Source organism: Papio anubis, chromosome 13 (assembly GCF_008728515.1).
Source record: "Papio anubis isolate 15944 chromosome 13, Panubis1.0, whole genome shotgun sequence".
Taxonomy (NCBI): domain Eukaryota; kingdom Metazoa; phylum Chordata; class Mammalia; order Primates; family Cercopithecidae; genus Papio; species Papio anubis.
The window spans coordinates 100,383,838-100,400,144 of record NC_044988.1 but is presented as its reverse complement, the minus strand read 5'-3'; the positions used below and the strand labels follow the sequence as shown (position 1 = coordinate 100,400,144).

The window sequence follows — 16,307 nt, the reverse complement described above, 5'->3', positions numbered from 1 at the left end:
CCTCCCAGGTTCAAGCCATTCTCCTGCCTCAGTCTCCTGGGTAGCTGAGATTACAGACACACACCACCAAGCTCTGCTAATTTTTGTATTTTTAGTAGAGATGGGGTTTCACCATGTTGGTCAGGCTGGTCTCGAACTCCTGACCTCAGGTGATGTGCCCACTTCGGACTCCCAAAGTGTTGGGATTACAGGCGTTAGCCACTGCGCCCGGCCTGTTCAAATAACCTCTTTGAGAATCTGATGGCCAGGCGCCATGGCTCACGCTTGCAATCCCAGCACTCTGGGAGGTCGAGCCAGGCAGATCACGAGGTCACGAGACTAAAACCATCCTGGCTAAAAGGGTGAAACTCCGTCTCTACTAAAAACACAAAAAATTAGGCTGAGGTAGGAAGAAGAATTGCTTGAACCCGGGAGGTGGAGGTTGCAGGGAGCTGAGATCGTGCCACTGCATTCCACTCTGGGCAACAGAGCAAGACTCTGTCTCAAAAAAAAAAAAAAAAAAAAAGAATCTGACAAATTTAACTTTAATGCCTATAGGATCCAATAATTGCACTTCCTCCCACCTTCTAATGTATACAGATACTTAGTATAATTTTTCCTTTTTTTTTTTTTTTTTTTGAGACAGGGTCTCACTCTGTCACCCAGACTGGAGCGCAATGGCACCATCACGACTCGCTGCGGCCCTGGCTTCCCAGGCTCAGGTGATTCTCCCACTTCAGCCACTTGAGTAGCTGGAATTACAGGCGCGTACCACCACGCCCAGTTAATTTTTTGTACTGTTAGTAGAGATGGGGTTTCGCCATGTTGCCCAGGTTGGTCTTGAATTCCTGGGCTCAAGTGATCCATCTGCCTTGGCCTCCCAAAGTGCTGGGATTACAGGCATGAGCCACCACACCTGGCCTCAGTATAATTTTAAGAGTAATGAGAATTACAGTGTTGGTTTTGTTTTTTAAGACAGTGTCTTGCTCTGTTGCCCAGACTGGAGTGCAGTGGCATGATCTTGGCTCACTGCAACCTCTGCTTCCCAGGTTCAAGTGATCCCCCTGCCTCAGCCTCCCATGCAGGTGGGACTATAGGTGTGCGCCACCATGCCAACTAATTTTTGTATTTTTAGTAGAGACGAGGTTTCACCATGTTGGCCAGGGTGGTCTTGAACTCCTGACCTCAAGTGATCCGCCCACTCTGGCCTCCTAAAGTGCTGGGATTACAGGCGTGAGCCACAGCGCCCAGCCTACAGTGTTGATTTATCAAGTTTCTATTATTTTAAATAAAGTTTTGAGAACCATAAAGTAGTTTTAACTGATAGTAAATATATATACATTTTTTTAGACAGGGTCTTGCTCTGTTGCCCAGGCTGGAGTGCAGTGGCGCAATCACAGCTTACCACTGCGGCCTCGACCTCCATTTCGATAAAAGGCAACTCTATTCTCCCAGTTATTCAGTTCAAAAACCTGAGAGTCACACTTGGCCCCTCTCACACCCCCATATCCCACATCTAATCCGAGAGCAAATTTTCTCGGTTCTGACCCTCCATCCAGTGCCACCACTTTGGTCCAAGCATCATCACCCTTATCTGGCGCCGTGCAATCAACGCCCCCGTGGAATCCCTGCTCCCTTGTTCTCCTTCAGATCATAGCAGCCGGAGAGATTCTATGTAATATTAAAACATACATCAGATAGTATAGCTCCCTTGGAAAATTCTCCAAGGCCTTCCCACATCATACGAATCAAAGTAAAAATCCTTGAAATGGCCAATGAGGCCACCCTCTCCTTCAGCCATTCTCTTCCCACCCTCCATTTTACCTCCTGCATCTCTCCTTTTGCTCTCTGCTCCGGCTGCTCCTTGAAACTAGCAAGCTCTGCCTCAGGTCTCTGCATCCTGGTTCCCTCGGCCTGAAATGCTTTCACATATTTCAACAGGGCTTGCCGCTCACCTTCCTCCTTCGGGTCTTTAATCAAATGCCACCCTCTCAGGCCTCTCTAGCCACCCTAACTAAAATTACACCTCCTACCCCATTCCCTGTCCCCTTCTCTATGTTATTCTTCTCTTCTGCACATATCACTAACAAATCTGTATTTTATTTACTTAACTTATTTATGATGTGTCTCCTCCCACTAGAATGTAAGTTCTAGGAGGGCAGGGATTGTTTCATTTACAAATATATATATCATCAGTGACTAGAACACTACCTGTCATAGTCTGTGCTCAATAAATGTGTGTTGAAGAAACAAGGAAACACTAAGGAAAAAGTTGACTACTAAATGCTTTCAATTGTTTTACCAACTCTCCCAAAAGTGAAGTTTCTTAGTCAAGCCACTGAAATTTGAAAGGAACATATGGTGCATGAAATATTTAATAACACGGTTTCCTTTTTTCCCTTGTAGATATGACTAGCCCTTTAACCCTGAATGATTCTGGCAAAAAGTTGCCATCTGCCCACTCTTTCAGATTCATCATCAACAATAACAACCAATGCTATTCTTGGCTTCCAGATCCATGTCTAATCCAACACTGTATATTTCTGAATAACACAAAATAACATGGTATTCCCTTAGAAAAAGAATACCCAGGGTCCAAAGAAATTGGTTTCACACAACTTAAGCAAATTCTTTCATAAAAAGGGATCTGGAAAAAGTGACAGGTTAGACTGCCATCAATTCAGTTTTTATTTTTACTTATTTATTTATTTTGAGATGGAGTCTCACTCCGTCACCCAGGCTGGGAGTGCAGTGGCACGATCTCAGGTCATTGCAACCTCCACCTCCCGGGTTTAAGCAATTCTCCTGTCTCAACTTCCCGAGTAGCTGGAACTACAGGCACCTGCCACCATGCCCAGCTAATTTTTTGTATTTTCAGTAGAGATGGGGTTTTACCTTGTTGGTCAAGCTGGTCTCAAACTCCTGACCTCAGGTGATCCACACGCGGCAGCCTCCCAAAGTGCTAGGATTACAGGTATGAGCCACATGCCTGGCTTCAGTTTTTAAATCTTCGTATTTTTTGTATTACAAGATAACCCAAGTTTGTTGTTAAAAGACACTTGGAACATCACACAAACCAAAAAGAGAAAGTTTTCTCCTATTCCACCTAAAGCTCAAGTCCCTAGAGATAAAAATTTTGGTCTAAAATCCTTCCATACCTTTTTTTCCTGGATATACATCAACAGTTATTTTTGTTTTACAAAAATGGGGCCATACCATAAAGAATGATTTTCAAATTGCTTTTTTTCTACTCACCACAACACAGACATCATTCAGTGTTAGTACTTTAGCAACAAACATCCCTATGTGCCTTCTTGATAGACTTTCTACAGCAATGGTTCTCAAACTTTTTTTGAGATGGGGTCTTGCTCTGTCACCCAGGCTGGAGTGCAGTGGCATGATCATGGCTCACTGCAGCATTGGCCTCCCGAGCTCAAGTGACCCTCCCACCTCAGCCACTCAAGTAGCTGGGAACATAGGTGTGACACCACGCCTGGCTAATTTTTTTTGTTCTTGTTGTAGAGACAGGGTCTTATGTTGCCCAGGCTGATCCTGAACTCCTGGACTCAAGCGATCCACCTGCCTTTGGCCTCCCAGAGTGTGAAATTACAGGCATGAGTCACAGTGCTTGGCCTCAAACTTTTTAATCTCAGGCCCTTGTCACACTCTTGAAAAATCACTGAAGGCCCCAAAGAGCCTTAGTTTGTGTAGGTTATCTCATCAATAGTTACCATATTAGAAATGAATACTGAAATTTAAAAAAATAATTATTCATTTAAAAACAAATATTTTTATTACTGGAAAATAACTGTTTTCTCCCCCAAAAACAGACTTTCTAGATAACCACAGATATTGTTCTTTGATGCTACGTCAAAACATGGTAAATAGTAGTTTCTTTTTTTTTTTTTTGAGACAGAGTCTCGCTCTGTCACCCAGGATGAAGTGCAGTGGCGCTTTCTCAGGTCACTGCAACCTCTGCCCCCCAGGCTCAAGATATTCTCCTGCCTCAGCCTCCCAAGTAGCTGAGATTACAGGTGCATGCCACCACGCCCATCTAATTTTTGTATTTTTAGTAGAGATGGGGTTTCACCACGTTGGCCAGGCCAGTTTCGAACTACTGACCTCAAGTGATCCGCCTGCCTCATCCTCCCAAAGTGCTGGGATTACAGGTGTGAGCCACCGCGCCCAGCCAGGAATTTCTTTTCTTTTCTTTTCTTTTTTTTTTGAGACAGAGTTTTGCTCTCGTTGCCCAGGGTGGAGTGCAATGCACGATCTCGGCTCACTGCAACCTCCACCTCCCAGGTTCAAGCAATTCTCCTGCCTCAGCTTCCCATGTAGCTGGGATTACAGCATGTGCCACCACGCCCGGCTAATTTTGTATTTTTAGTAGAGACTGGGTTTCTCCATGTTAGTCAGGCTGGTCTTGAATTCCATACCTAAGGTGATCTGCCCACTTTGGCCTCCCACAGTGCTGCGATTACAGGCGTGAGCCACTGCGCCTGGTCTAGCCAGGAATTTCTTAAAGGCTGGGTGCCATGTAGAATCTGAAACCCTACCAATGAACTGCATTCTTTTTTTTTTCCTCCAGAGACATGGTCTCCCTCTATTGCCCAAATTGGAATGCACTGGTGTGTTCACAGCTCACTGCAGCCTCAACTCTTTGGCTCCAGTGGGAGCTTGGCTAATTTTTTAAATTTTTGTAGAGGTAAGATCTCACTAGATTTCATGGCTGGTTTCGAACTCCTGACCTCAGGTGATCCACCCACCTCGGCCTCCCAAAGTGCTGGGATTACAGGCGTGAGCCACCGCACCTGGCCTCCATTTTGCACTTTGAATGGATCTTTAACCTGTGCATGATTTTATGTCATGCATTGATCATTTAGAAAATACTGGTTTGGCTGGGCATGGTGGCTCACACCTGTAATCCCAGCATTTTGGGAGGCCGAGGTGGCCAGATCATTTGAAGTCAGGAGCTCAAGACCAGCCTGGCTAACATGGTGAAACTCCATCTCTACTAAAAATACAAAAAATTATTCACTTGTGGTGGTGCATGCCTTGTAATCCCAGGTACTCGGGAGGCTGAGGCACTAGAATTGTTTAAACCTGGGAGGCGGAGGTTGCAGCGAGCCAAGATCACACCGCTATACTCCAGCCTAAATAACATAGCAAGAGTCTGTCTCAAAAACAAACAAAAAAGAAAATATTGATTTACTGATTTATGTAGATCTTCCAAATAATACATTTCATTATATTAAAATATGGCATCTGTAAATATTACCACCAATCTCTATATCACAGTGGCAGATAAAAATTCTCCATTAGCCGGGCGTGGTGGGTGCACACCTGTAACCCCAGCTACTTGGGAGGCTGAGGCAGGAGAATCGCTTGAACCTGAGAGGCAGAGGTTGCAGTGAGCCGAGACTGCACCATTGCACTCCAGCCTGGGCGACGAGAGCGAAACTCTATCTCGAAAAGGAAAAAAAAACAAAAATTCTCTAAAATCCTAATTTTCACTGGAAAGCTAAAATTTCATCATCGGCAACAAATACTACCTGGTGTTTTCTTCGAAAGATTCCTTCATACACTTTTTAGTTTGAATAACCACAGACTGTCATAGTTTCAAGTAAACACGGTAGTCCATGACAAAAGTGGCTAGTTCAGTTTGCAACCCAATCACCGAAGTGCTTTTCCTGGAGATAACCATTATACTTTACTACACAGTATAAGTACTTGATGCATACCTCCCTTTTTCATCCACAGAATATTAAGAAGACATACACAAGGGTCAAAATTTAATAAAATTAATAATTTTTGCTGCTTCATCAAGGTATTTTCCAGTGAAAACTGGTCAGGCGCAGTGGCTTATGCCTGTAATCCCAGCACTTCGGGAGGCTGAGGCGGGTGAATCACCTGAGGTCAGGAGTTCAGGACCAGCCTGGCCAACATGGCGAAACCCCGTCTCTAATAAAAACAAAAATTAGCCAGGCGTCAGTGGCACGTGCCTGTAGTCCCAGTTACTTGGGAGGCTGAAGCAGGAGAATCGCTTTAACCCGGGAGGCAGAGGTTACAGTGAGCCGAGATTGCAATACTGCACTCCAGCCTGGGTGACACAGAGCGACTCTGACTCAAAAAAAAAAAAAAAAAGCTACTTTTCAGTGAAAAGTGGATATGTGTGTGTGTGTGTGTGTATATATATATTTTTTTAAGTGTGAGTGCATGTCACGAAGAATGCAATGACTGCAAGTACAGTTAGGTGCCACAACCCTGATTCATGCTAAGACACCTGCTTTACTTTGGTACCATTAGTGCAAACGTCAACACAGCAAAAGAGACAAGATCTTGGTACTCCATTAACATGAAAACAGTTTCAGCCTCTCAACCCCTGAAGGGATATCAGGGACACGTAGGGAACTACACTGCTTTCTATACCAGCTTCCCGGAATGAGATTACTGGGTCACTGGCATATACATTTCAAATTCTGATAAGTTCCGCCAAAGCTCTCCAAAAAGTCTGTACCAATTTTCACTATGTAAGGTGCATGATCATCACAAGTTAAAATGTAAATAATTCACTTTTTAAATCCTGAATTTGGGAGCCTCATAACACGTGACCATATTGGCTTGCCTAAAAACAAAGCTAAAATAGAATTAACGTTTCAAGGCAAAGTAAAATCCAAGCACCCGGATTTATTCAGATGAAGTGAGTATTTTCTTGTAAGAAAGTAAAACTTCAACTGTCAAATGCAAGTTCATCCAACAGAAGCCTTGGTTGACTGCAGTCACCCAATGTTAAGAAGTATTTCTGAATGAATTTCAAACTATAAGCCCCTGGCACACTTGATACGTTTGCTTCTAGGATACGTGGGCTCAATTGATTTTTTAACATAAAGGACACAATCTGAAAAATGGCAGGCTGCAACAGTACAAACAGTAACCCTAATTAATTGGTTATAGACATTAGTGTAAGCTGACCCTTGGCTTTAACTTCACACAGAATTACTGGACATGAACAACATAAAATGTACTGTCAGCACTCAAATGCCAAATATGTTCATAAAAATGTCAAAGACAACTTTTATTGGCCCAAATGTCACTCTAAACAGGGAGAAGAGAGGATGAAAGCTTCATCAACGAGGAAGGGATTACTCCTATGGAAGGTAAGACAGAAGCTGTGTATCTAAAATTCGTAAGGAATGCTGCCTCCCCACTTGATTTTTCCCACATGGCTCCAAAGTGAGTATTTTCAAGTCCCACTTATGATGGAAAAGGTCAAGGATATTAGCGTCAACCAGTATCTATGATTCTTAACTTTACCAGAAAAACAAACCACTTTGAGAATATGATAAAAGCTCTCTGTAGACAAAGCAGTAAAGAATCCATGCATGTCAGAAGAGCCCTTGACTTCGGTGAGAGCAGAATCATAGAACCATGCATCCTAAGAAACCACTGAAGTCCAGCCCCTCAGGAAACTGAAGCCCTGGGACAGTAAAATGGCTTGTCCAAGGTCACAGTGAATTCGCAGAGGAAGCAGGCAAGAAATAAGCAACTCAAATAGATTCTGAATAAAGCCGAACTCACGAAGTAACTTTTTCTTATACAAAGTAAGTTTCACCAGAAACTTAAGAGATAACTAAAGTAACAAATGTATTAAGTGGAATTGGAAGGAACTGTCGCAAGTACTATTGTTCAAAGTTCCTTGAAGGCCTAAGATGAACGCATGAGGAAAATAATGAGCAGAAATTTTGAAAAGCACTCACCATGTTCCACAAAAACATTGCAGTGTGGACCCCCATGCCTCGATGATTCCTTCTTCCCTGCTCCTTTGATAAAATGCAGGGCAGGCAAGCTTGGCCTTCTTTGGTCCCCAAGAACTTTTCCAGGCTGCTGCCCCATAAAGTAATAATGGGTACCCCTTTCCAGAAGAGGGTTCACGATCTTCCAGAACGGTCAGAAAGCGTAGAGGCAAATGGCATGTACGTAGGATTTCACATTCGCTGCATCTCCACAAGTCAGCAATTGAAGTCAATCAGAGAAAGACCTCTTCCATAACAAAAGGAAGCACTTTTTTTAGGTTGACACTTGCAAGCAGGAGTTCCAATTATTTTCGCAGTTTATCAATTTTAAGTAATGTAATTGCAGTGTTACCCAAAAGTTTCTTGACTTTTTTTTTTTTTTTAACGGGCTGAATAACAATTTCTTTTCAAGAAGAAAAACCTAAGCAGAAATATTCACAGGGGATGCTGAAAAGGGTCAATAATGCTAGTCATTTCAATTCCCACATATAAAGGAAACGCTGATCGTCTTTGGCTACTCCTCCAGAACTTTTCCTGTGGAAGTCACCAACCTCCTATCTTAGCTTCTTCATCTTCCAACAAATTTCCTGCCGAACTAGTGGCCGCTCTCGCTTCTCTGCTGTGCTCTCCGGAAAAGGACACGGGTCACCCAGATTTCAGCGAGTTTGCCCTCGACTCTGACGAAAAGGAATGCATTGCCAGCAACTTTTAAGTCCGCTTTTTAAAAGGCCTGTGGAACCAATCCAGACTTTTCCTTTGCATTAAAGTTTTTGGCTGAGCTGAGACTAAGGGGGCCGTAGGTGACATTGGAAGAAGTCAGGGCATTAGAGGCTCGCGGGAGCCACCTTGGGGGAAGGGGAGACCCCTTGACAGCAGCGAGGGATTTGAATGAGAGGCTCTGTGGCCAAAGTTGGGGCCGGGATCCGGAACAAGGGGCGGCTCGGGGCTGAGGGAGGCTGCCGGGGCGCGGCACGGGCGGCTTACTCCAGGGCGACGCTCTTCCACGCCTCGGAAAACGGGGTGTCCCAAGCTGAGGGAAACAGACCACCCCCAGTGTCCCAAAGCCGGGGTGGAGCTGTAAGGGACGAAGGACTCTCGCGGCCCAGACAGCGGAAGGCGGGCGCCGTGTAGAGGAGGCCCGGCCGCCTCAGCTGCCCCAAGCCCGGGGGTCTCTGCCTGAGACACCCTCTCCCCCGGCCCCGGACGCTGACACCACCACTGCCCTCAGGCAGTCACATCCCCAGAGCTCCGCCGAGGAACCCAGCCGTCCCCCGCCGGTAGGGGCCGTGGACAGCGGAGGGGCTCCTCAGTCGCAGCACCCGGGAACCGGCTCCGGCTCCAGCGCTGCTCAGGCACAGACACCGACCCCCGCGGCCGCCATGATGGATTACGAGCCGCTCCACAACGAGGCCAGGCCCCGCCCTCGGCCCCGCCCACGACGACGTCCGGAGCCCGCCTCAAGGGGACCCGGATGCCCTCAGGGCCGCTTTCCCGGGACACCGCCGCGCGTCCCGGCTCTGGTCCCACTGCCTGCGAAAGCCGGGCCCGGCACGACCTTTTAAATGTGGCTTCTTTGAGCGCAAGGTGAGTGGTAAGGAAGCACCCACCTCCTCTGTATTGTCATTGGCCTCCGAGAATCCGGGTCGGGCCTCTTTCCCCGTCCCATTGGCCAATGGGGGCAGTGGGGCTGGATCTCCCAGCCAACCGTGTTCGGCGCAGGCCGCGGTGCGTCCCGGGAGTTGTGGTCCCACGGCACCCGCGCGAGTCCTCCCGCACCGAGACTCCTGGCCCGGACCCCGACCGCTGGGCCTCGCCCCGCCCTCCTGGGACCTGGTGGACTCTCGCCGGCCGAGCGTCGGCTGGACAGCGTCTCCCCGGCGCGAGTAGTAAGACCGGGACAAAGCGAGGGAAAAACTGCGGATTGGATTTTCCTGGAACCGGAATCGGATGATTTCCTTCAGTCTCTAAGGGAGAAAATGTGGCTTGCTCCTAGAAGCCAAGGTTTTTGGTGCCTCTCAACCCCTTCACCCTCCAAAAAGCATAAATATTAGAACTAGCGGACGGGGCGCGGTGGCCCACGCCTGTAATCCCAGCACTTTGGGAGGTCGAGGCGGGCGGATCACCTGAGGTCGTGAGTTCGAGACCAGCCTGACCAACATGGAGAAACCCCTTCTCTACTGAAAATACAAAATGAGCCGGGCGTGGTGGTGCATGCCTGTAATACCAGCCTCAGGACGTTGAGGCAGGAGAATCGCTTGAACCCAGGAGGCAGAGGTTGCGGTGAGCTGAGATCACACCATTGCACTCTAGCCTGGGCAACAAGAGCAAAACTCCGTCTCAAAACAACAACAACAACAACAAAAAAAAAACAACTAGCGAAGAAATATACAGAAATAGGGAAAACATCCGACATGTTGCTAACGAATTCAACTATTTATTTGGGCATTAGGAGGCTTACTCATTACAGAAAAGCCATTTGTTGGGTTTGCCAGGTGCTATCAGATGTTTGCCCTGGAACGAATCTTTAAGACTATAGGCCGGGCGCGGTGGCTCAAGCCTGTAATCCTAGCACTTTGGGAGGCCGAGACGGGCGGATCACGAGGTCAGGAGATCGAGACCATCCTGGCCGACACGGTGAAACCCCGTCTCTACTAAAAAATACAGAAAACTAGCCGGGCGAGGTGGCGGGCGCCTGTAGTCCCAGCTACTCGGGAGACTGAGGCAGGAGAATGGCGTGAACCCGGGAGGCGGAGCCTGCAGTGAGCTGAGATCCGGCCACTGCATTCCAGCCTGGGCGGCAGAGCGAGACTCCGTCTCAAAAAAAAAAAAAAAAAAAAAAAAAGACTATAAACATTTCACAGGTGAACACGTATTCACATGAAAACATCCTCTATATTAGCCGAGAAAATGCCCAGATGGTTGGGTTTAGCAAGTCTACAGAACCAATGACCTAGATGTGCCAAACCCACACCTGATAGAATCCATGTTCTGCGACTAAAAAGCACCTTGGTTCCTATTGGCTCTCCATGTCTCCCCAGAAGGATGCATCTGACAGGAATCCCATTTCTTTATTTCTTTTTTTTTTTTTTTTTTTTTTCAGACGGAGTTTTGCTCTTGTCACCCAGGCTGGGGTGCAGTAGCAGGATTTCAGCTCACTGCAACCTTCACCTCCCGGGTTCAAGCAATTTATCCTGCCTCAGCCTCCCAAGTAGATGGGATTACAGGCACGCACCATCACACGTGCCTAATTTTTGTATTTTTAGTAGAGACAGGGTTTTCCCATGTTGTCCAGGCTGGTCTCGAGCTCCTGACCTCAAGCAATCCACCCGCCTCGGCCTCTCAAAGTGGTGGGATTATAGGCGTGAGCCACTGCGCCCGTCCCAAGATCCCATTTCTAAGGAGGAATCTACTTATCAAAGCACCTACTTTACACCCAGCACTGTTTGCACTTTCCATAAACTGCATTATCTCATGTAATCCTCACTATAGCCCAGTGAGGCATGTAAAACTATTCCCCATAATACAGATGGGGAAACAGAGATGTGACTTACCTACCCAAGGTCACTTGGCCAATATGTGACAGAGTCACAATTTCATCCCAGACTGACCTTGCTCCAAAACCCATAGTTTCCACTGTACCATTCAGTATCAAAAACCTGTTGATCTGAGACCACTGATTTTCACAAGTTGCTGCTGATATCAGAGGAACAGCTGCATGATAAGTGTTGTACATTCAGCTATTATATTAAGTATTTTAGAAATATTTCCGCTGCATTGAAAGATGACACTTCCTTTTGATACTGGTTTCAATAGGAATTAGTTACTTGGAAGGTACTGAATGGAAAACATGAAAAATTGTGCCTAGATTTAGAACTGGAATTTATAAATTCAGATGTGATTTGGTTTAGCTTTGTTCTCTCACAAAATTATCTGGCTGACAATCTTAGTTCTGATCTGGAGTGTCATTCTTCAACTGTCAATGCCCTTGTTCTCCTTTATTTACCCATTATATTTATTTATTATTTACTTATTTATTTTGAGGCAGAGTCTCGCTCTGTTGCCCAGGCTGGAGTGCAGTGACACGATCTCTGCTCACTGCAACCTCCACCACCCAGGCCGAAGCGATTCTCCTGCCTCCCAAGTAGCTGGGATTTCAAGCACACGCCACACACCTGGCTAATTTCTATATTTCTGTAGAGATGGGGTTTCGCCATGTTGGCCAGGCTGGTCTCGAACTCCTGATCATAGGTGATCCACCCTCTTGGCCTCCCAAAGTGCTGGGATTATAGACATGAGCCATTGCACTTGGCCTATTTATCCCTTATCTTATCCTGATTATATCCTAATTATTCCTTCTGGAGATTGTGCTTTCTTTTTATTCCCATTCATGCTTTATCATTTCCTGCACATTCTTTTTTTTTTTTTTTTGAGACGGAATCTTGCTCTGTCATCCAGGCTGGAATACAGTGGCACGATCACTGCAAGCTCCGCCTCCTGGGTTCACGCCATTCTCCTGCCTCAGCCTCTGCAGTAGCTGGGACTACAGGCGCCTGCCACTACACCCGGCTAAGTTTTTTGTATGTTTAGTAGAGACAAGGTTTCACCGTGTTAGCAAGGATGGTCTCGATCTCCTGACCTCGTGATCTGCCCACCTCAGCCTCCCAAAGTGCTGGGATTACAGGCGTGAGCCACTGCGCACATTCTTTATTTTCTAGTCTTTTTTTTTTTTTTTTTTTTTTTTGAGACGGAGTTTTGTTCTGTAGCCCGGGCTGGAGTGCAGTGGCCGGATCTCAGCTCACTGCAAGCTCCACCTCCCGGGTTCCCGCCATTCTCCTGCCTCAGCCTCCGGAGTAGCTGGGACTACAGGCGCCCGCCACCTCGCCCGGCTAGTTTTTTGTATTTTTAGTAGAGACGGGGTTTCACCGTGTTAGCCAGGATGGTCTCGATCTCCTGACCTCGTGATCCACCCGTCTCGGCCTCCCAAAGTGCTGGGATTACAGGCTTGAGCCACCGCGCCCGGCCATTATTCTCTAGTTTAGCTTAACATTGAGCAGTCAAATCAGAACCCCTAATACACTTTTTTTTTTTTTTTTAATAGACTGAGTCTCACTCTGCCACCTGGGCTCGAGTGCAGTGGCATTATCTCGGCTCATTGCAACCTCCGCCTCCTGGGTTCAAGCGATTCTCCTGCCTCAGCCTCCCGAGTAGCTGGGATTACAGGCGCCTGCCATTATGCCCAGCTAAGTTTTTGTATTTTTAGTAGAGACAGGGTTTCACTGTGTTGGCCAGGATGCTCTTGAACTCCTGACCTCGTGATTCACCCGCCTCGGCCTCCCAAAGTGCTGGGAATACAGGCGTGAGCCACTGTGCCCGGCCAATACACATTTTTCTAAACTAACAATTCATGGCCGGGCGCGGTGGCTCACACCTGTAATCCCAGCACTTTGGGAGGTCAAGGCAGGCGGATCACTTGAGGTCAGGAGTTTTGAGACCAGTCTGGCCAACATGGTGAAACCTCTCACTACTAAAAATACAGAAATTAGCCAGGTGTGGTGGCATATGCCTGTAATCCCACCTACTCAGGAGACTGAGGCGGGAGAATTGCTTGAGTCTGGGAGGCAGAGGATGCAGTGAGCTGAGATTGTGCCACTGCACTCCAGTCTGGGAGACAGAGTGAGACCGTGTCTTGAAATAAATAAATAACAATTCACTCAAGAAGTATTTATTGAACACCTGTACGTGAAGCACTGCTTTAGGTGAAATAAATAAATAACAATTCACTCAAGAAGTATTTATTGAACACCTGTACGTGAAGCACTGCTTTAGGTGCTGAGACACAGTGGTGGGGGAAAAAGCCCACCCTCGCCCTCACAGAACCTACATGGAGGGATGAGCAATAAACAAAATAACCGTCTAAACAAAAGATCAGCCTCAGTGCTGGAATTACATTTCTGGGTCCATAAACTTTCAGTCAGCCCAGCCCATCCTTTAGAGGATGGGACAGACTTACGACACCTCCCTAGAGCTTCAATCTACACTGATTCACAACTGCAAAGGGGCTTCATCGAGTCCCTTTAATTCTGAGTTCATTTCTTCACTGGTAAGTGGAGGTCACAGCTTACTTTACAAGGGTTTTGGGTTTTTTGTTTAATTTGGTTTGTTTGAAGACAGGGCCTTCCTCTGTTGGCCAGGCTGGAGTGTGGTGGAACAATCTCAGCTCACTGCAGCCTCAACTTTCTGGGTTCTGGTGATCCTCTGGCCTCAGCCTCCCAAGTAGCTGGGACTACAGGCACATGCCAGCACACCTACGATTTTTTTTTTTTGTAGAGACAGGGTTAATGAGAATCAAACTAGATCTTGTTTGGTTTTCCACAAAGATTGGGACTGTGCTTGCTGTGAGTCACAGCAGAGGTCAACTGCATTTGATCTGAAGGCCTATCCCTAGTTTTCCACTTTGTCATTTTCTCGTTTTAGGTGAGCCCCATGCCCAATGCCTAAACTCTAATATTTTTTTCTAGAGATGCACTGTATTTTTTTTTTTTTTTTTTTGAGACAGAGTCTTACTCTGCCTCCTGAGGGATTACAGGCACCCACCACCACACCCAGCTCATTTTGTATATTTAGTAGAGATGGGGTGTCACCATGTTAGCCAGGCTGATCTCGAACTCCTGACCTCAGGTGATCCACCCGCCTCAGCCTCCCACAGTGCTGGGATTACAGGTGTGAGCCACCGCCCCCAGCTGATGCACTGTACTTTTAAAATCCCTGTTTAATACTGTAGAATGATGCTTTTTTAAAAACCGAAGCACAGTCTCCAGAGGTCCTGAGAACATAGGCCCTGAATGATACTTTTAAGGGCTTAAAAACTAGAATCCAAAGCCTGGCAAATGCCTGACAATCAGAAACAAATATTGCTTGGCTGGGCACGGTGGCTCATACCTTTAATCCCAACACTTTAGGAGGCCAAGGCGGGCAGATCACCTGAGTTCAAGAGTTCGAGACCAGGCTGGCCAGCCTGGCGAAACCCCATCTCTACCAAAAATATAAAAATTCGGCTGGGCGCGGTGGCTCACTCCTGTAATCCCAGCACTTTGGGAGGCCGAGGTGGACAGATCATGAAGTCAGAAGACAGAGACCATCCTAGTTAATACAGTGAAACCTCGTCTCTACTAAACATACAAAAAATTAGCTGGGCGTGGTGGCACGTGCCAGTAGTTCCAGCTACTCAAGAGGTCTGAGGCAGGAGAATCGCTTGAACCTGGGAGGTGGAGGTTGCAGTGAGCTGAGATTACACCACTGCACTCCAGCCTGGGTGACAGAGTGAGACTCCATCTCAAAAAAAAAAAAAAAAAAATTAGCCAGGCGTGGTGGTGGGCGCCTGTAGTCCCAGCTATGCAGGAGGCTAAGACAAGAGTATTACCTGAACCCGGGAGGTGAAGGTTGCAGTGAGCTGACATCCCGTCACTGCACTCCAGCCTAAGGGACAGAGCGAGACTTTGTCTCAAAAAAGAAAAAAGTAATATTGAGTAATATTGTCAAATATTGAATAAATCCCTTCAAGTTCATATATTTTAATTAAAAGTGATTCAGTTAAAGCAACACTCCAAGTTGCTAGAGGGATTCAGTACCCAGGTAAAGATCTCAGTTTATTCCATTTTTTGGGGGGGAAAAAAAAAAAAAACCTACTGGAATTACACTTAACAATGGCGCCCTCTAGCGGGCCACTGCAAGGAGCTAATCACTAAAGATTGCTTTTAGATAGACTTTTATTAGTTCCACTTAGTAGGTAATCACCGTTCAGCAGATACTGGCTGAACAGCATAGGCTGGCAGGCTGGGGGACACCGAGTGAGGAGGGTAAATAAGCTGACATATGGCCCTGGTGAAAACCAAACCCAGCTACTCGGGAGGCTGAGGCAGGAAGACTGCTTGAGTCCAAGTCTGTAGTGAGCCATGATCATGCCAGTGTACTCCAGCCTGGATTAGAGACCTTGTCTCTTAAAAAGTTAGGGCTCTGTCAGAAGGCATTTTGTCTGCCAAGCCCTTCCTCAGCTGTCCTCAGCTCCTTATTATCACCCAGAACAAAAGAACAGAAGACAATGATGTTAAGACATCTATAGCTGGGCGTGGTGGCTCATGCCTGTAATCCCAGCACTTTGGGAGGCTGAGGCGGGGGGATCACAAGGTCAAGAGATCAAAACCATCCTGGCCAACGTGGTAAAACGCCATCTCTACTAAAAATACAAAAATTAGCCTGTAATCCCAACTACTTGGGAGGCTGAGGCAGGAGAATCGCTTAAACCCAGGAGGCGGAGGTTGCAGTGAGCCGAGATTGCACCACTGCACTCCAACCTGGTGACAGAGTGAGTCTCTGTTTCAAAAACAAAAAGACATCTATAAATATCAAAAAATATGGCTGGGTGCGGTGGCTCACGCCTGTAATCCCAACACTTTGGGAGTCTGAGGCCGGTGGATCACGAGGTCAAGAGATCTAGACCAGGCCGGGCATGGTGGCTCATGCCTGTAATCCCAGCAC

General features: G+C 46.8%; 1 protein-coding gene across 1 annotated transcript in view; it reads right to left on the bottom strand.

Moving 5' to 3' along the window:
• Nucleotides 1-9,366, bottom strand: part of ABL1 (ABL proto-oncogene 1, non-receptor tyrosine kinase) — a 180,738-nt gene extending 171,372 nt beyond the window's left edge. The window contains exon 1 of the mRNA XM_031654640.1: nucleotides 7,737-9,366. Coding sequence (XP_031510500.1) covers nucleotides 7,737-7,872 — 136 coding nt within the window. The 5' untranslated portion in view covers nucleotides 7,873-9,366. The remainder of the gene's footprint in view (nucleotides 1-7,736) is intronic.
• Nucleotides 9,367-16,307: the final 6,941 nt, after the last annotated feature.